Raw genomic sequence first — 25261 nt, forward strand, 5'->3', positions numbered from 1 at the left:
AACTTTTAACTTTTAGAGGAACTAAACAGCAAAATCATACTTGGAGATACAGACAGGCTAGGGAAGGGGAAGAAAAAATGGTGCAGGTTTTGTTCAAGATACAGCTGAGCAGCTTGTTCCAACATCACAGGCACCCCAGCACCCAGCTGAGAATTCCTGCTGAGCACCGAACAGCCTGGAGCCTGCTACAATCCCAGCCCCAGGTCTTAGGGTCCTGTGGGAGAAGCTCAGGCCAGCCCAGCACCAGGTCTTGGGGTCCTGTGGGAGAAGCTCAGGCCAGCCCAGCGCCAGGGCAGGTGGCTTCCAGGGATCTGGAACGAGGCAGGTCAGGCAGGCGGAGGAGGTGGAGGGTGGGAGTGAGGGCAAGGCAGCCAAGACGGAGCCAGGAGGGCCCCCAAAACAGCCCCCCGTGCCATGTGCTCTAATCAACTGCCTTGATGCACTCAGCCTGCCAGGTCGGTCATCACGCTCAGTCTCTCTCTCCGTGTCTCTCCAGCAATTACACCGCCCTGTTGGGAGTGTGGATCTATGGCTTTTTCGTGCTGATGCTGCTGGTCCTGGATCTGTTGTATTACTCGGCCATGAACTACGACATCTGCAAGGTTTATCTGGCGCGGTGGGGTATCCACGGACGCTGGATGAAACAGGACCCCCGGCGGTGGGGGAACCCCGCCAGGGCCCCTCAGCCAGGCCAGCCGGCCACGCAGCCCCAGCCTCCCCCGGGTCCCCTGCCGCAGGCCCCCCAGGCGGTGCACACGCTGCGGGGAGATGGCCACAGCCCGCCACAGATGACCTTCCAGAGCTCGTCCGCCTGGTGAGTGGTTACACTGGGGCCCAGGCCGCTTTGGGCCACTCGTCTTGGTAAGCTGGGAAAATGCTGGCCCTTTCCTGCTGCTGTCTGTCTGTCTGGCTGGCTGACCGATTACCTGAGTATTTGTTTCTCTCACGGTTCGCCAAGAAGGATTTGAAAGCTGCCCACGGAAACAACGTGTGCATGGACAGGAAGTCAGAATGAGAGGTGGAGTCAGAGCTTAGAAGTGAAGTTTGCAAGTTCATTGCACTTAGGGTCTGCCGTGAGAATTACTGTCTTTAAACATTAAATGGAGTTGTGAGTTTTCTGGCTCCCAAGGGAAATTAGATGGCTTTCCAAATGGTCTGATCAAAGCGAATAAATCAGTGCGTCGGAGGTGGGAGAGAAGATTTTTTCTAGCATTAGACTAAAAAATAAGCATATTATGGGATCCTTACCTTTTTTTTTTTTTTAATGTACATTGAGTCACATAGGGAAAATTTGGGGTGACCCAGGCAGGATGCTCAGTGATGGCTCAGGAGAAGGGAAAGACGCTGGGGGGATGGCCTTGGGGGGGTGGCTGCCCCAGGAGAGCCCTGGTACCCTGTCCAAGGGGCACCCCAGACCTGGCTTTATCTATTGCCATTCCCATTTCTACTCAGTCCCAGGCTGGTGGGTGGGGTGTAACCTGACCCAGGAGGCCCTGGGCAGCACAACCTCCAGCATTGCAAGGAGAGAGGAGGGGCTGGAGCAGGAAGCTCTGTGAGGCTGGCCAGCACCAAGGACAGGTACCCGCCACCCACCCGAGGGACAGAGGGCTATCAGGGACCAGGCTGAGTATAGATGCCCAGGTCCAGAGGAAGGGGTGAGGTGGAGATGCGCTGTGGGGCTGAGCTGCAGCCATGGGCATGCGGGGCTGCAGACACTCCTTCCCAGGACATGAGGATACTGAGCCCAGGCTCCAGCTCTCCCGCAGGGCCCACTGCCTGCGGGACGTGGAGTTGACAGCAGGGATCCCACTGGGTCTGAGTCTGAGCTTTGTAGGCAGCCGCCTGGCTCAAGTCCCTGCCTTGCCAGCTTGCCAGCCTGTGACTTTGGGTGAGTTACTTCACCCCCTTAACTGTCCTTTCCTACCAAGGCGTCAAGGGTGAGAATGCCTCCCCACTGGTTGCCCTAAGGGCCTGATTAAATGCCTGGCACACAGTAGGTGCTCAGCTAACCTTTGCATCTTCCTCGCCAGAGATGCAGCCAAGCTAACCATCGTTTAAACAGTGACCTTCTCAATAATGAATGATGTAAATAATTAATAAGATACACTTAAATCAGCGTGCGCTTATTGACTGGGTGATTGCCCCATCTGTCATGCAGAAGACTCAGCCGTGACAAATGCTGGCTGAGTGGCTCATGGAGCAGGCCTATGCCAGCTCCCATACTGTAGAGGTGATGGTGGAAGGGAGGCCTGGGCTCCCTTAGGGGTTCCCACAGACCAGGCAGGGAGGCACCAATGCGCACAAAGCCGCAGACAGGGAAACATCCACTGGCCAGACCGATGGCAGGGTTTCCTGACATGCGGGTCCCTCGCAGCAGGGACATCTGGGCTGTTCATCTAAATGAAGATCCCTGTGGCTCAGGCAGACCCCACTGACCCAGGATCTTTGAGGATGGTGTCAGTGGGCACTGTAGTTTGAGAGCCACTGGAAAAGTCGTTATGAGTGGCTGTGTTTTTTCGATAGCTAAGAATCAGCAGTATAAGTAATGGTTCTCTCTCTCTCTCTTTATCCTGTCTCTTTCTGTCTCTCTCAATCTCTCTGTCTCTGTCTCTTGCTTTCTCTCTGTCTCTCCCTTTCCCCCTCTGTCTCTGTCTCTGTGTCTCTGTCTTTTCGTCTTGCCCCTCTCTCACCTCTGTCTCTCTCATTCTCTCTTGTCTCTGTCTCTTTGTCTCTCTCAAGCATTTGGGGTGTCTTGTACCTCCCTGTGCACCAAGCCAGTCTTTTCTCAGTTGTCAGTCCTCAGGCTGGCCCATGATAGCACCCTGGGGGTGGGGCAGTGGGCCCATATTGCCGTCCCTCCGAGCCATTGGGTCTGGTTTGAAGAGCTCTCCAGTCTCTTCCTTGCTGTTCACCCTGTACCTGTCCCGGCCACCTCCCCCTTGTCCACATCGCTTTTCGTAAGCAGGCCCACACCGCGCCTACTGTGTGTCAGGCGGGACAGGCCCACACCGCGCCTACTGTGTGTCAGGCGGGACGTGGGCTGTGGAGAGGGGTGTGCTTGCCTGGCCTGCTGAAATTGCGTGTGAAGTCTGGGCTGTGAGAGTCTGAAGGAGAGGCTGCTTGCAGCCGTGAGTTCTGCCGTCTAAATGGGGAAATGCTGCTTTTTGCCTCCTGTCTGATTCTCCTGTGCGCTGACTCAGGAAGGTGTGCCCGTAACTGGCCAAGTGTTCATTCAAAAACCACCATCAGAAGCCTATGCCTGCCACTCTTGTCGTCTCTCGCTCTGTTCTGCCCTCTGACAAGACACGTGACATTGAGAGTGGGACTTCCTTCTTGGGCTTCAATTTTCCCAACCGAGGAGCCAAGGGGAGGGATGGGGGCCGGGCTCAGAGAGCAGGGGGAACCCTCCTCTGCCATTCTAGGGTTCTCCTTGGGAGAGCCTCAGGATCTGTGTGACATAGGATGTCCCCATTGTCACAAGCAGGGTGAGTGTTTGGCACCAAGAGAGAGGCTCGGTGGTGGAGACGTCTGGTGCAGAGGGTCAACTTGGGCTGAATTCAGACATTATCTGCTGTGTATTGGCACTGTCTTCCCCCATGAGAGGAGAACGCAGCAAAGTAGACACTGCCCAGGCTGTGTCTGAGTCTGAACTCCAGCTTGCCGAATGGTGTTTCTCTGACGGGGGCACCACAGTGAGGCTGGACCACATGAGGCCCAGGGATCTAGTCGGGTTACCGAGACTGGGCCACATGGGGCCCAGGAATCTCACTGGGTTACGACCAGAAGCCCAGGCAGCTGCAGTCCAGCAGGAAGGAAGATCCTTTTACCTCTCTGTGCCTCAGTGGAAACATCTATTGACCACTTACTGAATTCCAGGCACTGTACTTAAAAAAAAAAAAATTTTTTTTTTTTTTTTTTTAGACTCATGTAATTCTCACCGGAACCCCATGAGCTAGTTGCTGTTATTATCCCTCTTTACACGTGAGCAACCAGAGCACCGAGAGGTGAGGTAGCGTTCCCAAGGTCACTCAACCAGCACGTGATGGGGAGGGAGATTGGGACATGAGTGTCTCCTGAGCCCCCATGTCCTCCCGACGCCCTGCCTTATATGCAAGTCAGCAGAAATGATATCACGGTCACCTGTGTCTGTCTCATCCTCCCTTTCCTTACATTGCTCAATTTGACAAGTCTCCCAAGCAGTCCCACCCCACCCTGGCTCTGTGCTTGGTGCTGGGGACACAGAGACAAGTGAGGTGAGTGGAAGACACATGCAGACGACCATGTAATGATATGATGTGGCCAGGAGGGGCACAAAGGGAGGAGTCGGGGCACAGCCAGGGAAGCACAAGCTGGGTCCCAGGTTAAATAAGAGCCTGCCTCGTGGACCAGAGTGGGAGGTGGGGTGGAGAGGCATCCTGGGCAGAGAGCGCAGCCCCAGCAAAGGCCAGCTTGGAGGCAGGGACCAGTGTCATCACTAGGGAAGCGTGGGGATGTGGACCCCACCAGGTGACAATCAGAGGGGTTGACACCCAAATGACTGTCTACAAAATTTATGTGTAGCGTTTCAGCAGAAATTTATTATTTTTTATTTAAAAAATCCCTGTAGTTAGTTATAACAACAGAAAGATTTTTCGTAAGCCCAGCTGACATGTATCGATATACCTACAAGGCTAAAACTGTGCTAATTTCCTTTTTGAACCTTCTGATGCGCTCTGGTCAGAGCTGTCATTGTTACCCAGTCACAGTGATGCTTCAAATCACGTGGTGTTGTCTGCACGCGCTGTAAGCAGGCGCTGTTGTTTTTGTTGCTGCCGGTATTTCTCTAGTCACTGATTTGTCAAATTTTCTGGTGTCTTAGCTACAATCTTGTTGTAATTAGTATTTATGAACCTGTATCAATAACTTTTATGAGAATGAAGTAGTAATTGAAGGAGAAAAATCAGAAAAGCCTCCCGCTTAGTTACCGATAATGTTGTAATTCAATGGAGATTTTACAAAACAATTTTGTTGTTAGCATTCATATAATCTAAGAAATAATACATTTAAGCAATTTACAACTATATTACATATTATTCTATGATTCAAACTAATAATAAATCACTAAGGACTCTGTATGGTCTGGTACATGGAGGTTCATGGCGGGGGTGACACCAACCCTAGTGGTGGCACTGGCTGGAAGCACGTGGTGGGAGCAGTTTGGTGGTTCTGTAGCATCGAGTGTCACAGGAGGTGTGGCTGGAGAAGCGGCTGGATCAGGGGGCGGACTGTAATCAGTGCCTCTCCAGGATAAGAGCTGTGAGTCTGATGCTGTTTGATTTCCAAATTGTCACCCTGGATCCTCCACACACCCACATGCCAGCAATTGTAAGCTCTTCCTCGGGCTTCGCTGAGCTGCACCCTCCTTGAGCATAGATCCAATGAGTTACTCCTCTGCTCATTCACCTCCAATGACTCCCAGAACCCCAGTCAGGCCAGGCGCCCCTGCCCTTCAGCTCTGGCCACCTTTCCAGCTGCTTGTCCCCGCTCGGCTCTCTCGACACTCTGCCTTTGCTCAGGCTCTCTCCAGCAGGAGGGGCCTCCCCCATTCCTCCCTGCCCAGACACCCTGCTTTTCCTGCAACCTGATGTGGTCTCACCTTCCTCTTGGGACCGCTTGCCACATTGACCCCTTGGTTCATTGCTTCTTGTGTCCTTGGTTGATCTCCCCCTGTCTTGACTCATTGCCCACTCCCCTCCATTCATCAGGCCTATCTCCACCCAGATGAGACCACCCAGTTCACAAGGGTCCCACCCTGCACTGAGACCTTCCTTCCTGCTGGACTGCAGCTGCCTGGGCTTCTGACTGTAACCCGACTACATCTCCAGGCTCCACACATCCCAGTCCCAGTGTGGTGCCCCAGTCAAAAAAAAAATACCATTTGGCAATCAGATAGTCACTAAGGCTCTTCAGAGCCTTACTCAGCCACTTAAGGGAATGTCACGGTGAGTGTGTGAGACCAGGAAGGATTTTTAATGCCCCTCAGACAACCTAAAAGGCCTCTCTGCCCACTGTGCCCCTTGGGAGACCCCTGCAGGTGGCAGCTGCTCTCAGATCTCTTGTTCTCTCACTTTACTCAACTCCACAACTGTTTTCTGAGCCCCACCTTTCTGTCTTTCTCCCTCTCCCCATCCCAGATCTTTATTATGTGGATGAGCCCAGTTCTCCCCAACTCCTTCAGGATTCTCTGCACTGGGCACCCCGTTTCCCCTCACACGGGGAGCAGGAGCTGCCCAGCAAACATGAGTTCTGCTCTTGGAAACTAAGAGGAAGGTTGTGAGTATGTGCTCATTAGCTTGGTGCCGGGGCTCCCCACCATTAGGTTCCTACCGCCTCTTGGGGTCCCCACAAGGCCATTTTGAGAGCTCATTGCGGGAAGGGGACTCTGGAAGCAGGAGCCAGCCTTGGGGAGGCTTTGTGAGAGATAGGCAGTGGGTCAGGGAACTCCAGGGGTGCCTGAGGCAGGATAGGGCAAGGGGACAACAGCAAGCTGGAGACAGAGGGGAGCTGGGAAGGAGGGGCCTCTGTGCCTCCAGAGGTCAGGGCTGCTCCAGGCACTCAGACACCCTGACCCCAGGGCCCGGCTACAGTGGAGGGTTATAGGCACCGTGGAGGGCTGCTGCAGGGCCCTGGCCCAGTCAACCCACACTGGGAGAACCTACAGGAGGCGGCAGATGAAGGAGTGGGGAGGAGGCCAAGGCAGTGAGCTGGGGCTACAGCTGGTCCAGCCTCTCAGCCCAGCTGGGCTCACAGCAGAGGCTCCCAGACCCTCCAAAACCCAAAGGAGGCCACGGGCGCTGCCCCCACCCCAGTAGTTACCATTGGTTTACTCAGGATCATGTAGGGCAAAACAGAGATGAATGAGAATGGGGGAAAGGAAAGACAAGGAAGTAGCCGTTACTGAGCCCCAACTGTGTACCAGGCACAATCGTCTGGTCTTTGCATCTGTGGGATCATAAAGCGACTGTTGTCAGTCTTATTAATGGAATGTTGTTAGGGTTATCACCACTATCAGCATTATGGGGAGGGAGGCAGCACTTGTGGTGGTCTGGGCTCTGGAGTCAGGTGGCTCAGGTTCAAGGCCCACCTGTCGCTCAACCGCTGCGTGACCTAAGCCGAGTCATTTCCCCGCCCCGGGCCTCACTTTCCCCCTGTGTGTACCAGGGTTGTCATCATCCAGAGAGTTGAACGGGACAATCCCTGGACTGCCGCTGCTGCGGCTTCTGACCGTAACCCGACTACATCCATGTCCCAGGGTCTCTGTGGTGCCCCAGACAAAGAAACACCATTTGGCAATCAAATAGGTATTAAAGTGCTTTAAAGTGTTACTCATCCACTTAAGGGGATGTAGAAGCGAATGTGTGAGACCAGGGAGGATTTTTAATACCCCTAAAGGGCTTCTCTTCCCGTCAAGCCCTTCAGGAAGGGCTTGGCCTGGCGCCAGGGCATTGGATGCCCTTGCTGAGTGTTGGTGGTTTTATGCCCACGTCACAGATGGGTAAGGAGACGTGATGGGGCTTTTGCCCTTCCAGGGATGACAGCGAAGGAGGAAGGACAGTCACCCAGCACCTCACCCAGGTCAGACCTGTGCCACCTTGTTTAATTTCTCATCTGTCTTGAAGGGTAGGGGTTCTGAGCCCCTTTTTGCAGATGTGGAAGTGGGGGGCTCTGAGCTCACTGGCTTGTCCAGGTTACTCAGCAAAGGGGAGACTGAGGCAGGACTCCATCCAGGGCTGTGTGACCCTGAGCCAGTGACATCTCTGCTGGGGGGCTCGAAGACCCCTGCAGGAAAGAGGCCCCGCCCAAGAGGAAGACGGAGTACCCCCTCCCTGTCAGAAATACCCAGGCCGGTGGGTGCCTGAGCACCCGAGCTGCCACTTAAGAAGCAATATTGGAGGCCCCGGTGGCACGGCACCTCCTGCGCAGTCCCCCGCCTCCGTGGTCGCCAGGGACACACTCCATCAATCTGCATCACGGGAAATGCAATTTCCCGCCGGCCGGGAGTCAGGCGCCAAATCACATCACCATGCAGGTGGCTCACTGAGGGCCCAGCCGTGGGGTCTCATGGCAACTGAGGTAGGAACCCACTGGGGGATGCAAGAGGGATAGGCTGAGGCCCACGCAGCTGCCTTCATTTAATTTCACAGGGAAGCTGGGCTTTTTCCCCTTCTTTAATATCTAATGAATTCAAGCTGCAAAGCTTCTTGCTGGAATGATTGGGCTCTGTCTCTGCTGGTGCCCCCTTCCCTGGTAGGGACAGGGCCGAGGGCGAGATACTCACCCATGTGCCCCAGTGGGTGCCAAAGTGACACACTACCCATCTTTAGGGACAGCTTCTCCCCTGCACACCCGACACTCTCCTTTCCCCCAAGGTGGGGAACTTCCCAGCCCCCTTGACCCACCATGCACCCTGGGCACACTCAACTCACAGTGGGCAGGACACAGGCCATGAGGCAGTTGAGCGCTTGCCGGGCCTTCCTTCACTCACTCACTCAGTCATTCACTCAAGCATGGCCGCCAGCCAGGCCCAGGTCGATCCTGCTTTCCCTGCCGCCCCCATCCTCGCAGCCTGTTTTTCTGTGTCCAGTACTTTCCACCTTCTGATAAATGACCACTGCCAGTTGCCATCACGTCAACTCGACTCATGGAGACCCCATGTGTGTTGGAGTAGAACTGTGCTCCATAGGGGTTTCAATGGCTGATTTTTCAGAAGGAGGTTGCCAAGCCTTCCTTCCGAGGTGCCTCTGGGTGGACTCAAACCGCCAACCTTTTGGTGAGTAGCCAAGCGCATCTGAGTTCACTGCTGGCACCACCCAGGGACAAATGGCACCTCTCGTCTGTTGACTGTGCTGTGGTTTGCCAAGGTCCGTGCGTGGCCCACAGGAGGACTCAGCAGGCGTGGGGCAGGTGCTCTCTGGCCAGCTTGGAGCCACATGGCTGTCCTGGCTGTGGGACTCCGGGCTTGAGGGCCACTGGGGGTCACGTAGTGGGGCTCGGCTCAGCGTGGGTGCTCCTGCACCTGTGGTGTTGCCCCGCCGCTGCTGAGGTTGTCTCCGAGGGTGGTGGTTGTCGTCCTTGCTGCTGCTGCTGTCATCACAGCCGTGATTGCTGTTCTTGTCGTTGCTATTGCGGGTCCTGTGGCTTTGAATCCCAGCTCCACTACTTACCACCCGCCTGATCCTGAGTCTGCCGTCAGAGCCTTGGTTTCCTCGCCTGTAAAACAGGACAACCACAGGCCTGCCTTCACAGGGCAACTGTGAGGACAAGGACACCAGCCCGTTGCCTCGGCCTCCCTCCCTGTGGTCCGCCCCACAGCGTTGTTCCCAGGGACGCCCTCAGGGAGGCTTGCCCCCAAGCCCTCCTCACCCCACACCGCCCTCTTTAAAACCTCCCTCTAAAATGCACAGAGAGCCAGAAAAGCACTGGGAAGAGTGGTTAGTGATGACTTTTTGTTGTTAGGTGTTGTCGAGTTGGTTTCGACTCATAGCGACCCTGTGGACAACAGAATGAAACACTGCCTGGCCCTGCGCCATCTCACAGTCGTTGCTATGCTTGAGCCCACTGTTGCAGCCACTGTGTCAGTCCATCTCACTGAGGGTCTTCCTCTTTTTCACTGACCCTCTACCTTACCAAGCATGATGTCCTTCTCCAGGGACTGGTCCCTCTTAATAACATGTCCTAAGTATCTGAGACATAGTCTCGTCATCCTTGCTTCTAAGGAGCGTTTTGGCTATACTTCCAAAACAGATTTGTCCCTTCTTCTGGCGGTCTATGGTATATTCAATATTCTTTGGCAACACCATAATTCAAAGGCATCAGTTCTTCGGTTTTCCTTACTCGTTGTCCATCTTTCGAATGCACACGAGGTGATTGAAAACACCATGCCTTGGGTCAGGTGCACCTTAGTCTTCCAGGTGGCATCTTTGCTTTTCAACACTTTCAAGAGGTCCTTTGCAGCAGATTTGCCCAATGCAATGTGTTGATTTCTTGACTGCTTGTTCCATGGGTGTTTATTGTGAACCCAAGTAAAATGAAAATTCTTAGCAACTTTCTTTTTAGACCCATCAATTATTTTCATGGATTCTCTAACTCCCACCCTGGGAATTCAGCTCCACTGGGTTTATCCTCCCTTTTTACAGGTGAGCAGATTAGACCCAGTGATGATACGTGGCTTGCCCAAGACCATACAGTGAGTCCAAGGGCTTGAGCCAGGGTCCCACGGATCCAAGGTCTCCCAGGCCCACGTCTGACCCTGAGCCAGCCGCCCCCAGCCCTGCCTGCTTCACAGCGCTTTCCCTCCTCATCCTTGCCTCACACCCTGGGCCCCAGTCCTGCCTCACCCCCATTCCAGCCTTTGCACGCAGCTCTCTTCCTGGGGAGCCGGGGCCCTGTGCTTCCATGGTGGAGAACCCACGGGGCACTGGGCTGGGTGCTGTGTCTGTGGGCCGAGTTCCTCCTCCGGACAAACAGCTTCTAATCAAAGAGCAGCAGGAAGGGGGGTCAAGTGGTGGGCTGTGAGCCTGGACCGGCTCTGAGGCCTGGAGGAGGGGAAGGGCGTGGTTGCTCAGGCCCCACATCCCCTGACTTGGCCTGCGGAGGGGTTGGTTGTCATTCCCAGCTCCGTGGCATTCAGCTCCCAGGGCAGACTTGCAGATTCTGGCACACAGGGGCTGGGGGGCCTGGGATTCTGCACTTATAGCAAGCTCCTGGGAGATGCTGGCAGGAGCTGCTGGTCTGGGACCCCGCCTTGAGTACTGAGGACTGAGCAGGACGGTCTCTCCACAAAGGTGGTCCGTGTACACGGGGGCCTGGTGGACAGAGGGAGCCCACAGGGACATTGTGAATTACTGGTCTCCTTTTTTTTTCCCCCTGGCAGGGGAGGGGCTGGCCAGCAAGGGAGGGGCTGGTATCTGCACACAAACCCAGGCGCCGAAGGGTCACTTGATGTCATCATTTGGAATCGAATCAGTCAGGTTCTGAGCCTCGCCCAGCCGCTGACCTGCCCCTGATGTGCTTCTTTCTGAAGCTGACCCTGAATTGTCTGTGAGGTTTGCTGACTTCTGGTAGCCTAAGGGGGAATCCAGGCACCTGAGCTGACTTCCAGGGCCCACCACCTCTCACTGCCCTGCCTCGAACACCACCCTTCAGCTCTTGGCAGAATTTATTCATCGCCTCCCTAGCTAGCTATCCCTCTTTCTCCTCCCCTGTAGTGTCACCAGTGTTCACGCAGCCCCAAACCTCCCTCTGACCTGGGGACCTCCCTCTGACAACCCAGGAACCACCCTCCGACCCTGGAGCCTCCCTCAGACCCAGAACCTTCCTCCAGTCAAGCTCAGGCATCGCTTTCTTCCCGGCTCTGCAGCCAGAGTCCTCGGTGTGTGGTTTCTGCAGGGAGGACGCCAGCCAAGGGCGAGAAATTCCAGAAAATTAGGAGACCAAAAAGAGGGAAGACCAAATATCTTCTTCCTTGGCATAAGCCCAAGCACCAAGGAGGCTTCCGTGACTGGGATTCAGAAGACGGCTTACGTCCTGAGGGGACTGGGGCTGCAAATCGTCGGGGATCCGCTGCATCAGGAAACTCGGGGCCTGTCCTTCCCAGCTGGTGTCCTCCTGCCCCAGCCGGTCTTTGCTCAGACCCCCTTCTTCACCAGTTCTTGTGTTCATCCTTCACACAGTGTTGGTGAAAACCCAGGAGTTCATTACCACCTCTCCTCAACCAGGGCCTGCCATGGGGGTGAGGGGAGGCCAAGGTGAAAAAAAGGTCCAGGAGCAGAAGCCTCACCTTCTGTATGTTCTCCTAGGAGTTGCTAGACCTGTCTGATCTTGGTGCCTCACCTGACAATGGTGATGTTGTTGTTAGGTGCCATCAAGTCGATTCTGACTCATAGCAACCCCATATAACAGAGCAGAACGGCCCCATCGGGTTCTCTAGGCTGTGATCTTTACGGAAGGAGATCACCAGTTCTTTTGCCCGAGGCACTTCTGACTGGGTTTGAACCTTGACCTTTAGGTTAGCAGCCAAATGCTTAGCCATTGTGCCACCAGCACTCCTCAAAAATGGTGGTAGTGAGAGGTATAAGGTCACACGAGAGGGCCCGGTGGTGGTGAGGTACATGGTCACACGAGAGGGCCTGGTGGTGGTGAGGTACATGGTCACGAAAGAGGGCCTGGTGGTGGTGAGAGGTACATAGCACACGAGAAGGCCTGGTGGTGGTGAGAGGTACATGGTCACATGAGAGGGCCTGGTGGTGGTGAGAGGTACATGGTCACATGAGAGGGCCTGGTGGTGGTGAGAGGTACATAGCACACGAGAGGGCCTGGTGGTGGTGAGAGGTACATGGTCACACGAGAGGGCCTGGTGGTGGTACATGGTCACATGAGAGAGCTTGGTGGTGGTGAGAGGTACATAGCACACGAGAGGGCCTGGTGGTGAGAGGTACATGGTTACATGAGAGGGCCTGGTGGTGGTGAGGTACATGGTCACACAAGAGGGCCTGGTGGTGGTGAGAGGTACATGGTCACACGAGAGGGCCTGGTGGTGGTGAGAGGTACATGGTCACATGAGAGAGCCTGGTGGTGAGAGGTACATGGTCACACGAGAGGGCCTGGTGGTGAGAGGTACATAGCACACGAGAGGGCCTGGTGGTGAGAGGTACATGGTTGGTGATGAGGTACATGGTCGCACGAGAGGACCTGATGGTGGTGAGAGGTACATAGCACACGAGAGGGCCTGGTGGTGGTGAGAGGTACATGGTCACATGAGAGAGTCTGGTGGTGAGAGGTACATGGTCACACGAGAGGGCCTGGCGCAGTTACTCAGGAAGGCCGTGGGTATGTTCTCCCCCTGCCCCTGCCAACCCCCTGGTGCCCAGCCCAGTGCAGCCTCCCCTGCAGCATGTGGGCACTCGGCAGCAGCCCCTGGCAACCAAGACAGGCTGGAACCCTGGGCAAACTATGTAACTTCTCTGAGCCTCAGTTTCCCCACCATCAAAACGGCTTCAAGTACACTTACCTCTCAGAGTTATTGAATGGATTAGAAGGTACTTCAGTAAGTGCTCATTGTTATTGTTGTGGTTATTATTTATTTATTTATTTTTTATTCTTATTACCCTTTCAAGATTAAAACCTAGAGAGGAAAAGGCAGGCCCCACAAAATCCCGTTTTTCTGCTTTCTCTTGCCTTTGCTTTCACTTTTCCTAATAACAACAAGCATGTAATTTTGCATCCTAATTTTATTCCCTTAGCATTAAATTAGCTATTATCCTGTGGCTTTACTTTCTAAATATTTCAACTTTCTAAATATTTCTAAATATTTTAGAAATATTTCTAAATACTTTAACACCTACCCACTAGTTCAAATCCTACGTACAGCAGTAATTTAACTATTCCCCTACGGTGAGGACTTTAGAAAGCCTTGTTTGTTTTGCAATGACATTATAGGGGGGATAACATGGTCCAGAAAGTAGGAGACTGCCACAAACACCTGAGTGCATTTGCGTCTTGTCTCTTTTTTGAGTTATTTCCTCTGGAGAGATTCCAGGCAGGAAAATTACTAAATATGGGGAGTGATACTTTTATGGCTCTTTACACCAATGGCAGCCTCTTTCCTCAAAGGGCTGAACCCAGGAGCAGCCCTGTCAACAACAGCCTTTGGGAGCCCTGGCTTCTTAGCATCCCTCCAGCTGAGGGGCACCCCGTTATATACATTTGGCATTTCTTTGACTGACATGGAGGCTAAACACCTTTTCTTACATGTGTTAATTAATCATATTTCCTCTCCTGTGAGTTGCCTGTTTACTGTGCCCCCGAGACAGATGGTAATTGAAGCCATTTCCACAAAGTGACTTTTGTTTCCCAAACTTGAGTTCCTTGGCGTTCTCCCTGTCAGCATACCTCCCTCGGACTATTTACTTCATACATTTTTAATTGACTTTAAATCAAGTCACTCTTTTAAAAACAGCTCAGACTTGGCTCTAAGCAGTAAGATCCTTGATTTAAGAGTTATATTTTCCCTAGTACACATTAAAACGAGTCCATAAACAAAGCCAAGACATACTGGAGCCGACTCCCACTGGCCCACAAAAGCCGATAGTCTTGTTTTGGGGAATTTTGGAAGCCAGTTGTTAAACACAGCCATTATTAAGTGTTAAATAAACTTACAATTAAATAAGTTATATTGCACACCAAAAAAAAAAAAAAAAACACTGCTATTGAGTCGATTCTGACTCATAGCAACCCTACAGGACAGAGTAGAGCACTCCCATAGGGTTTCCAAGGCTGTATGTAATCTTTACAGAAGCAGACTGTCACATCTTTCTTCTATGTAGGGCCTGGTAGGTTCGAACTGCCGTCCTTGCGGTTAGCAGCCAAGCTCTTTAGCCACTGCGCCATCAGGGCTTCTAGCATATTACACGCAAAGGTAATAAATACTCAAAACTCACCATTTACTAATTATTTTACTACATTTATTATCATCTGTACGCTTGAGATTATTTACACCGATCGTGTAAATCTATGTAACGTTGGCTACTGCATTCGAGTTGCGCTGTTGGTGACGAATGTTGAATCTACTGTGGACCGCCAGAAGAAGGAACAAATAAGTCTTAGAAGAAATACAACCAGAATGCTCCTTAGAAGCAAGGATGGCAAGACTTCAATGAGATTACTTTGGACATGTTGTCAGGAAAGACCAGTCACTAAAGGAAGTCATATTTGGTAACGTAGAGAGTCAGTGACCACAAGGTAAGCCCTCAGTGAGATGGACCAACACAATGGCCACAACGACGGACTCTAACAGACCAACAATCGTAAAGATGGCACAGGACCAAGCAAGGATTCATTCTGTTATACGTGAGGTTGCCGCGAGCCAGAGGTGACCCCCTAGCCGCTAACGACGACAACTGTGCATCACTTCCCAGCTCTGCCTTCAGTTACATCGCACTGGAAGTATTCACACCGTGGACATGGGCAGCAAACGCTACAGGTCACGGCTTCACCTCCAGCCCCAGCAGAGAGCCGGTTATTAAAGTCTCCCAGCACACCACTGTGCCTGTTGCCGTCTGAGTCAATTCGGACTCACAGCAACCCTGTAGGACAGAGTAGAGCTGCCCCATAGGGTTTCCAAGGAGCAGCTGATGGATTCAAACTGCTGACCTTTTAGTTAGCAGCCAAACACTTAACCACTGTGCCACGAGGGCCCCATATTACTGTACCTACCAGTTCAAATGCTGGCAAATTTACCACCTCAGATGGTCTCACCCTTGCAGTGGTCTGACCTGTGAGAAGCAAACGTGCTTCTTACATGGCCATGAAAGCAGGACGCGATGTGTCCAGGGGACATGCAGAGACAGGGCTCAGGCCATGGGTGCTGGAACTAGGAGCTAGGTGGCTCTGGGAAGGAGATTCCTGGGCCCTCTCCAGCTCCTGGTCCTCCCTGGAGTAAAGAAAGCAGAGGCGACCAGGAAACAGAGGCTGGCCAAACCTTCCTGTCATATCCCTGGGTCTTTAGTACCCGGAGGAAATGTTTTAGGCATCTCCTTCGCTAACCTGCTCCATCCTGGGTTTCTGTCTCCGAAACAGTCTCCAGCTGTTGTGTGGGTGCCACTCAGACATCATTCATTCACTCATTTATTCAACAAGCACACCCTGTAGTCACAACAGGCCACACTCTGGGGGAACTGCCCCTGCCCTGAAAAACTCTGTCCACTGAGGTAAAGAAAATCAATCCCGACCCTCCACTTACTATGCTTGGAAAATCAATGTATTCAGACAAAAGGCAGATATACCTTAGAGAAGGTCGTGGAAATATTTGGAAAACACCCATGGAGGATGAGCTAGACTGAGCATGTGTTTGAGACCCAGCCCAAGCTTCAGATCTGGGTTCCATCGTCTTCGGGGCCAGGATGCAGGTGGGGGCTCTGGGTCCTGCAGCCCTGGGGCCCTGGCGGAGTCTCATGCTCTCCCAAAGGCCCCTTTTGCCAGTCTGTGAAAATAGGCCACCAGTCCCTCCGTGGATACCATGCCTGCTAAGAGCCTGACACCAACCCTGGTGCCCTCCTCCTGGGAGACCCACTGCCCAGAGGCCAGCATCACCCAGTCCCGTCCTCAGAGGTGGCTCTGGAAACCCTGCCTCATATCCAGCCCCAGTGGGTGGCCCACACTGCCCACCAGGACTGTCCTCTGCAATCTTAATTAAAATCCCCTCACCCAATAAACTGCGGCCACTGCTGTGTAAACAGCGATGCCAGCTCGCGTGAGCAGTTAGCGGGCGGCACCGGGAGGCTGGGATTATTAGCCCTGACAGAAGGAGGAGATTGCTCTCTGTGGATCTGACAGGAGCCCCGTATCACCGCCCTCTGGGCTGCAGTGGGGTGATGTGGAGAAGCCAGATAACCATAAAGAGAGAGCATGGGCAGCCGAGGGCAGTTATGTTCCAAAAAAGACCGTTTAGTTCAGGGTCATTAATGGGCCCAGCTCCCAGCTCCAACATGGTGGAGCAAGGGGAACAGGAATTGGTCTTCACCAGCGGGGCTCAGGAGGACATGGAATCTTTGCTTTTTTATTCCTGCCCTCCCCTCGCCTGCCATGCAAACGCTGGCCTTAGCTGCTAAAATATTTGCTTCCGAGAATAGATGCTTGTTGACGCAGCAAATGTCTCCCAGCTTGGGCATTCCGGCTCCATCAGGATGATGGAAGCCAGCACTTGCCTTGGGGCCGGGAGGGTGCCCGCCTCAAACACACCTTCTAGGCCCTTCCAGGAGGGTCTTCCTGTAGTTTCTAGGGGACCCCGGGCATGCTTGTGGGGAGCCAGCGGGCAGACGGCTCTGGCCCTGAACACTGGGAATGGTTCGTTTGTCCTGAGTGCACTGGGCTGTGGCTTTGGGAATTGCTGGGCACTACAGCCAGGGACAGGAAAAACGGGACTTTGTGTCCTCCCGGCCAAGCTCGAACAGGCTCTGCTGCTCCCCAGCTGTGTGACCTTGGGCCAGTTGTTTGCCTCTCTGACCCACTGTTTGGACATCAGTGCGAGGCGGGAATGTGATCCCCTCCTGGCAGGGGCATGGTGGGGGTGAACACAGACAGAGTGTGTGGAGGACCTCGCCCAGCACCCCATGCTTAGGAAGAACCCCCAAAGTCTCTCCTCTTTTCCTGTTCCTGTCCACCAGCCATGAGTGGGAAGGGGTCCCTGCCAAGCCCCTTCCCACATGTGAGGTTGCTGAGGGTTACATCATAGCTCATCCAGCCAGACAGAAGGAGGAGAATAAGCTAGATTATTCTGCCATCAGCTGGGTTATGCTGGGACCTCCATATCCCAGAGTCCTCTTCGTTCAAAACTGGGGGTGCTGAGGGCATGCGGTGGTCGCTGGGCGCTGGCGGGGCCACTGAGTGGAGCCAAGAGGGACAGCTTCAGAGTGCCCGTGGGCTCTAGCTTTCCTCCTTCTTCTGCTCTGCATCCAGCTCTCCTTCCCGACCATCAACCCCACCAGACACTTCCCCGCGATCTCACAGGGACAGTGGCCTGCCTCAGACTCTAGACCCCTCGGCTCCCACCCAGCAGCCAACAAGGCCTGGTGTCCAGCACGGCTGGACCAAAATACTTTCAAGACCCTAGCAGAGGGCATCGCTGGCACCCTTTAATGTAAAAACAAGACTATTTTTTTTTTATTGTGCTTTAAGTGAAAGTTTACAGATCAAGTCAGTCTCTCATACAAAAACTTATACACACCTTGCTATGTACTCCTAGCTGCTCTCCCCCTAATGAGACAGCACACTCCTCCTCTCCACCCTGTATTTCCATGTCCTTTCAGCCAGCTTCTGGCCCCCTCTGCCCTCTCATCTCCCCTCCAGACAGGAGATGCCCACATAGTCTCATGTCTACTTGAGCCAAGAAGCTCAGTCCTCACCAGTATCATTTTCTATCTTATAGTCCAGTCCAATCCCTGTCTGAAGCGTTGGCTTTGGGAATGGTTCCAGTCTTGGGCTAACAGAGGGTCTGGGGACCATGACCTCCAAGGTCCCTCTAGTCTCATTCAAGACGGTTAAGTCTGACCCTTTTACAAGAATAAGAATTTTTAAACCCACTTCTGTTGAGTCAGCTCTGACTCATGGCAACTCCATGTGACAAAGTAGAACTCCATACAGTTTTCATGGCGGTAACCTTTTAGGCAGCTGGCCCTCAGGCATTTCTTCCTCAGCACCGCTGGGTAGGTTCAAACCACCAACCTTTACATTAGCTGTTATTGTTGTGTGCCACCGAGTCAATGTTGACTCATGGTGACCCCATATGACAGAGTAGAATGGCTCCATAAGGTATTCTAGGCTGTAATCTTTAGGGGAGCCCTGTTGGTGCAGTGGTTAAGAGCTCAGCTGCTAACCGACAGGTCAGCAGTTCAAATCCACCAGCTGCTCCTTGGAAACCCTATGAGGCAGTTCTGCTCTGTCGAGTCAGAACCAATTGGACGGCACCTAACAACTAATGACAATCTTTATAGGAGCAGATTGCCAGGTCTTTCTCCCACAGCACCTCTGGGTGGGTTCAAACTGCCGACCTTTCAGTTAGCAGGCAAGCACACAAACGTTTGTGCTGTAGCACCAGAAAAGAACTCTACATATTCGTTTACTTTGCAAGCAAAGTTCCCGGTGGAGCTGCTGAGCAGGAGAGGCACCTGGCTCCAGCGGCATCCTTGGTCGAGCTCACTTCCCGAGGTGTCCCACGGCAGGAGTCAGCAGAGACGCCAACAGCAAGCCATCGCTGTCTTCAGTGGTGACGACTAATGAGGAACCTCAGAGCTCAAGGGCTTCTGTCAGTGATCACTTTCTGATGGCTTCCCGCCGACCCTCGCGAGCACCGCAGTGCAGGGCTGAACCCACGTCCTTCCACGTTGCTTTCACGGCCCCTCCCAGGCTCCCACTTGGGATACAGCCTCGTAAGTCCTCACATCTTGGTGAACTTTTCCCGTGAGGTTAAAAAATCTTGTATTTCTTAAATACAAGAGTACTTTCTACAGCAGGATTTCACGCAATGGTTAAGTGCTAGGCTACTAACCAAAAGTTCGGTGGTTCAAACCTACTCCCGTCAAGATTTCAGCCTAGGAAACCTTATGGGGCATTTCTACTCTGTCACATGGGGCCACTCTGAGTGGGAATCGACTCGAAGGCACACAGCAACAACACAACTATGCACCGTGGTGCAGAGGTCAGGAACATCTATACGAACTTAGGTTAACTACTTGATATTTAGTTTGTTTTGATATATTAGTTAAATTAAGTTTGAGTTGAATTTAGTCACATGAATTTTTTGATACATAGCAAACCTGATGGCTCATTAAGCCTGGCACCCCATTAAGTCTGGTGCCTCGGGCAGCCACCGGGATAGCCTGCCTCTTAACCCTGCGCTGGCTTCAGCCTCCTCTGGGAACTGGGCTCCTTTTCCAGACCCAGGCTGCTCAGTGACCTTTCTCGGAAACTCAGCGCCCCTTCCCAGACCTTCCTCTGCCCCAGCTCTGCCCACAGCCGTGGATACAGGAATTCCTATAATGAATGTCCTCTTCCATGACCCCTGCATGGCCCTGCGTCCTAACAGCTGACCCTGCTAGGTACATGAGTCTAAGGGGTGTAACCTGGTTCCCTCGGCAAGTCTCTGAAACCCAGACGTGCCTCCAGGTCGATGTGGACACTGAATGGAGCCCTGCTTTTCCTTCCTGAAAAGCCATTATTAAATCCACGGCACATCTGAGAGCTGACAGCCTCTGTGGAGGGCAGGACAGGACGCAGTTAACAGTGGGTCAGGATGGGGCGAGAGCATGGCCACTGGTCTAAGGAAAGCGTGCAGCCGTGGAAAGCTTCCGGCAGGAGGTGACTTGGTTGGATGGGGGTTCTGGTGAAAGGCCATGGGCCACTGTGTGGGGGCTGAGTGAGGGCGCCTTGGGTGGGCCTGTCCCTTCCTGGGCCTCAGTTTCCCCTCCTGTAAGACAAGGTAAGGGCTGAGTGTAGAGTGTCTTACAGCCTTGCTGACTTTCTCTTCGGCTAATGGAGACGCCGGATCAGGTCGGGAACAGAAGCTTTTTGAAAAATTCATAGCAGGAAGCCAAGGGGGGCACATCCACTTCTGCAGAGCGGCGGGGGGTGGGGGTTATGAACAGAGGCTGCTGAGGGAGAGGGCAGTGCCTCAGAGCACTTTGTGGCATTTGGTGCAGAGCGCCGTTCTCCCTGTAAAGCACCGCATCAAATATTTACCAGAGGGTATTAAAAATTCACCTTTAGCATGCAGTTGTGTAAAGGCCCCGAGCTCCCCAAGAAACTTCTGGCAGTCAGAGGGTCAGAGGGGACATGTCGGAAGGAAGGCTGCATGCAGGTCGTGAATAATGGAAGACCCCAGACCCAGGCACTGTGCCCCGCAGACTCGGCTCCAGAAACAGAGCGGCCCCTGGGCTCCATATCTGCAGAGGCTCCTGGCCAGTCTCCCTGCAGCCTGCAGTATAGGGACAGGCCCTTGTCTGGGCATTCGTGTACTCCGTGACCTGTCCCCTGCTGCTCTGGGTGGCTGAGAGCTGCAGGATGGAGAGGAGGAGACGAGGGGGGAGCGCCGGAAGCAGCTTGTGCAAAGACCCTGTGGCAGTGAGATCTGGTGCATTCGTGCATCAAAAGGAAACTCTGGGGACAAAAGGGGCATGCAGATGGGGAGGGGTGGGAGACCCAGGGGGTAGGGGAGGCAGATTGTGCAGTGCCCTGTTGAGAAGTGGGCTTACATTCCAGGGCTGGAGGGGAACCCCTAAGGAGAGGCACAGAACGCAATTTGCATAGTCCAGTGAGTGGGGAAGGGAGTTCTGTGTCCACTGAAGAAGTAGTCACTGTTTACAAGAGGAGCTGTTGACAACTTGGACGAGGGTGGTGGTGGTGGTGGGGCCCACAGACTGGCTGGTGGATTGGGTGGGGGTTGGTAAAGAAGTAGGAGGAACCATGGAGGATGCCCAGGTACCTGGACTGAAGACACTGGTGTGATTTTCCAAGATGGGGGACCCAGGGGCCAGAGTGGCTTTGGGGAGAGGCAGTGTGGGGCATCTTGAGTTCGAGGTGCCCAGGAGGTGTCCATGTGGGCAATGTCCAAGGAAAGACAGGTCTGCCAGGAGCTCCCAGGAAGGCCTGGGCTGGGTACAGCTTGTATCTGGAATCTGGAGGAGGAAGATAGATTGAGAGAGAGAGAGAAAGAGAGAGCTGGCGCAGAGAAGACCAGCAAAGTGACACGAGGAGGAGCCACGGTGAAGGCAGGAGGGGAACCAAGTCCGGAAGCCAGCCCCAAGAGGCGAGCTTTGGCAGGAGGCTCAGGCCAGCCGAATGGATGCTGGGGCACAGCCTTTGAGTCTACGGTGAAGGGCCCTCGGATGCATACCCTGCCCTCTGCCTGGTGCCCCAGGAGCCAACCAGGGGCTTCCGGAAGACGCGGACGCCATGTCTGTCGGAAGCTGCTGAGCAAGCCTGGCACCCAAAGGCATCATCCAAGCCTCCTTCCTCTGTAGGGCCTTTTCCATTCACTGGGACGCTCCTGCCTCTCTCTTAGGGAAAAAAGTGAGGTTTTTCATAAAATTTATATTGTTGAAAATACACATAGCAAAACATACACCAATTCAACCGTTTCTACATGTAGAAACAATGACAGTGATTACAGTCTTCAAGTTGTGCAACCATTCTCAGCTTCCTTTTCTGAGTTGTTCCTTCCCCATTAGCATAAACTCACTGCCCTCTGTGTTTCCCATCTAATCTGTCTAGTTACTGTTGTCAGTTGGATCCCATATAGGTAGTTCTTAGTTCTTCAAAGAGCACAATGCTCAAGGCGGACATTCTATACTAGCTAAACTATTGTTTGGTTTAAAGAACCTCATTAATTTTTTTAAAATGACGTGGTGCCCTGTAATACACAGAATAATTCTAATTTGTCTGCAAACAGAGTCTTTGTTTCTAAAGGCCTCCAGGTTTCCCTGGAGACCAACTGAGTGATCAGTGGAGGGTGAGGGGCACTGGCAGAGCTCCTCCATCCCACCTGCACCGGGACCTCTCCAGGCACGTGTTTTTCTGGCTATTTTATGGATGTGGAAACTAAGGTTCTGAGGACTCAAGTGACAAGTCCAGAGTCAAACAGCCAGTAAGGGGTGCTCTGAATCCACGGCTCAGCTCCTTAACCCCTTCTCTAGGGGCACACACATTATGCCAGGTCTCAAGAGAGACCCAGGTAACCCAGAGGTTATTCCTTCCCCCAAATACTCACACAAACTGCCTTCCTTTCTCAGCTCTTCCTCTGCCGCCATCTAGAAGATCGTTTCTTCCCAGCCCTCGGGTCTGTCTCTAGCTCCTTCTTGGGCTCTATGACCTTGAACCTCACTTTACCCAACTGTGAAATGGAGTCATCATCTCTGCTTTCCTCCCAGCAAAGTTGTAGGAATCAGAGGATCCCATGGGTCTGCCTGGGCTTTGACGAGGCAGGCATTGAAACAGAGTACCCTGGCCTGGTAGCAGGAGATGTGGGTTCACATCCTAGCCCTCACGAGGACACTAAAGGGAATGGTTGACTTGTGTAACTGAACAATCTAGAGGAAAGATGGGCTTCAGGAGAGGCTTGATCCAGCTGCCCCAACCATCCAAACATGACCTTGTCTTGCATTTCTCACCTCTACTTTCCTGTGGATGGGGCCCAACTCTCCGCTCTGGGTCACAAGTTATCAGTCGCCAGTCCCAGAGAAAGAGGCTTCAAGTCTAAATCCAACAGCAAAGACAACATCAGCCTTTCGTTCACTGGGTTGCCACCAGCTTCACTCAGACACAGGTCCCAAAATCAAGTCTTGCTGTTCCTGCATGGCCTGATGTGGGTCCCTGAGTCACTGTACCGGAAGGGTGGGAAACAGTAGTAGATAATTCCATCATGGCCAAGCCCTGAAGCTGAGTTTGGAGTTAGGCCTGAGGGATTTAGAGACAAGTTAGGAAGGACAGAGGGAACTGGATGTGGGGTGTCTGTCAACCAGCATCCATCTCCTCCCACCCACCAAGCCTCAGGTTCCTTATCTGTGAAATGGGGTTGACATACTTGCCCTCAGTCTTTGGGGTGGTACTCCAACGAGGTGGCGAAAGTGAGGCTGCACAAACAAAACCAGACGCAGGTGTCGTCGAGTCAGCTCGGACTCCTGGGGACCACATGCGTGTCAGAGTAGAACTGCACTCTACAGGGTTTCTAATGGCTGAGTTTGGGAAAGTAGGCCACCTGGGATACAACCAAAAACTCAAACACAGTACTGTCAGTGTCAACTCCTGGCAACCCCAAGTGTGTCAGAGTAGAACTGGGCTTCACAGGGATTTCAATGGCTGAGTTTTGGGAAGTAGATTGCCAGGCCTTTCTTCCGAGGCACCTCTGGGTAGACGCAGACCTCCCACCTTTTCGTTAGCAGCCTGTCACGTTGACCGTTTGTACCCTCCAAGGACACACAAACAAAGCAGAGTGGGGGGCACACCAGTGATGCCATGTACTCTGCATGAGATGCTGCCACTGGCTCCTTCAGGAAGTATTTATGGAGCAGCCGCCACGTGCCAGACCCTATGTGAGGCAGGTCAGAGGGAAAGGCACCTGGCAGAGCGCTAAGCTTTCGGTGTTACGAGAAGGTACCCAAAGCACATCCTTCTCAACTGCTGAATTTCAGATCAGGACAGTGAGCTTCCCCGGCACCCCAGAAGAATTTTATCTTAGTCGTCTAGTGCTGCTATAACAGACATACCACAAGTGGACGGCTTTATCAAACAGAAGTTTATTCTTTCACAGTCCAGGAGGCTAGAAGTCTGAATTCAGGGCGCCAGCTCCAGGGGAAGGCTTGCTCTGTCGGCTCTGGAGGAAGGTCCTTGCCATCTATCTTCCCCTGGACTGGGAGCTTCTCAGTGCGGGGACCCGGGTCCAAAGGACGTGCTCTGCTCCTGGAGCATCTTTCTTGGTGGCATGAGGTCCCTCTCCTCTTGCTTGCTTCTCTCTTTTACACCTCAAAAGAGATTGACTCAAAACACCACCTAATCTTGTAGATTGAGTCCTACCTCAGTAACATAACTGCCCCTGATCCTGCCTCATTAACATCGTAGAGTGGGATTTACAACACAAAGGAAAATCACATCAGATCACAAAGTGGTGGACAATCACATGATACTGGGTACCATGGCCTAGTTGACACACGTTTTGAGGGGACGCAATTCAACCCTAACAGCTTCCTTGCGCTCCTCAACACCACTCTTCTGACCTCTGGCCCCTGCATTACTTTGGCCAGCCCTTGCTCTTCTAGAAAGGAAATTGTATGGTGGTGCTTCTTAGGTTTGCTTCTGTCACTCAGCGTTTGACTGCTAAGATTCATCCATGTCTCACGAGTGGGTAGTGCATTCTTTCCTACTGCCGTGTGGTAGGTAGTCCATGGAAACCCTGGTGGTGGAGTGGTTAAGTGCTATGGCTGCTAACCAAAAGGTGGGCAGTTCGAATCCACCTTGGAAACTCTATGGGGCAGTTCTACTCTGTCCTATAGGGTCACTATGAGTCGGAATCGACTCGACGGCAATGGGTTTTAAGTAGTCCGTTGCATGAAGGTGCCACCGCTTGGGCATCCATGTACCTGTTGAGAACATGTGGGTTGTCTCTACCTTTTGGCTGTCACATATAGAGCTGCTCGGAACATTTGCGTACAACCTTCTGGTAAACTTACGGACACATTTCTCGTGGGTATTGTGTTAGCTTCCTGTTACTCCTGTAACCAGTCGCCCCAAATCAGCGGCTTAAACCAACACAGGTTTATTCTCTTACAGTCCCAGATCAGAAGTCTGAAATGAATCGTAAATAAAACCCATTGCTCTCAATAGCGACCCTATAGGACAAAGTAGAACTGCCCCATAGGGCTTCCAAGGAGTGGCTGGCGGATTCGAACTGCTGACCTGTTGGTTAGCAGCTGAGCTCTCAACCACTGTGCCACCAGGGCTCCGGAAATGAGTCTTAGGGACCCCTAAAATCAGGGTGTTGGCAGACTGTCCTCTCTGGAGGCTGTATAGGAGAATCCACTTCTTGCCTTCTCCAGCTCCTAGAGGCCGCCCGCATTCTTTGGCTCTTGGCCCCCCCTCAGCAGTGGCATCACTCCAAGCTCTGCATTTGTTGGCACCTCTCCTGCTCTGACTCTGACCCTCCTGACTCCCTCCTTTCCCCTTATAAAGGACACTTGTG

At 53.0% G+C, this 25261-nt stretch overlaps 1 protein-coding gene across 3 annotated transcripts in view; it reads left to right on the forward strand.

Moving 5' to 3' along the window:
- The window catches only part of SHISAL1 (shisa like 1), a 100776-nt gene that overhangs the window by 54161 nt on the left and 21354 nt on the right, over positions 1–25261 (forward strand). Inside the window, exons 4-5 of one of the 3 annotated variants that reach the window (XM_064283394.1) lie at positions 497–814; positions 3922–5115. In XM_064283394.1, the coding sequence (XP_064139464.1) occupies positions 497–814; position 3922 (319 nt within the window). In that variant the 3' untranslated portion in view covers positions 3923–5115. The other 2 variants (XM_064283393.1, XM_064283392.1) reach the window with 2 other exon arrangements.

This window comes from Loxodonta africana, chromosome 4, assembly GCF_030014295.1.
Source record: "Loxodonta africana isolate mLoxAfr1 chromosome 4, mLoxAfr1.hap2, whole genome shotgun sequence".
Lineage (NCBI taxonomy): Eukaryota > Metazoa > Chordata > Mammalia > Proboscidea > Elephantidae > Loxodonta > Loxodonta africana.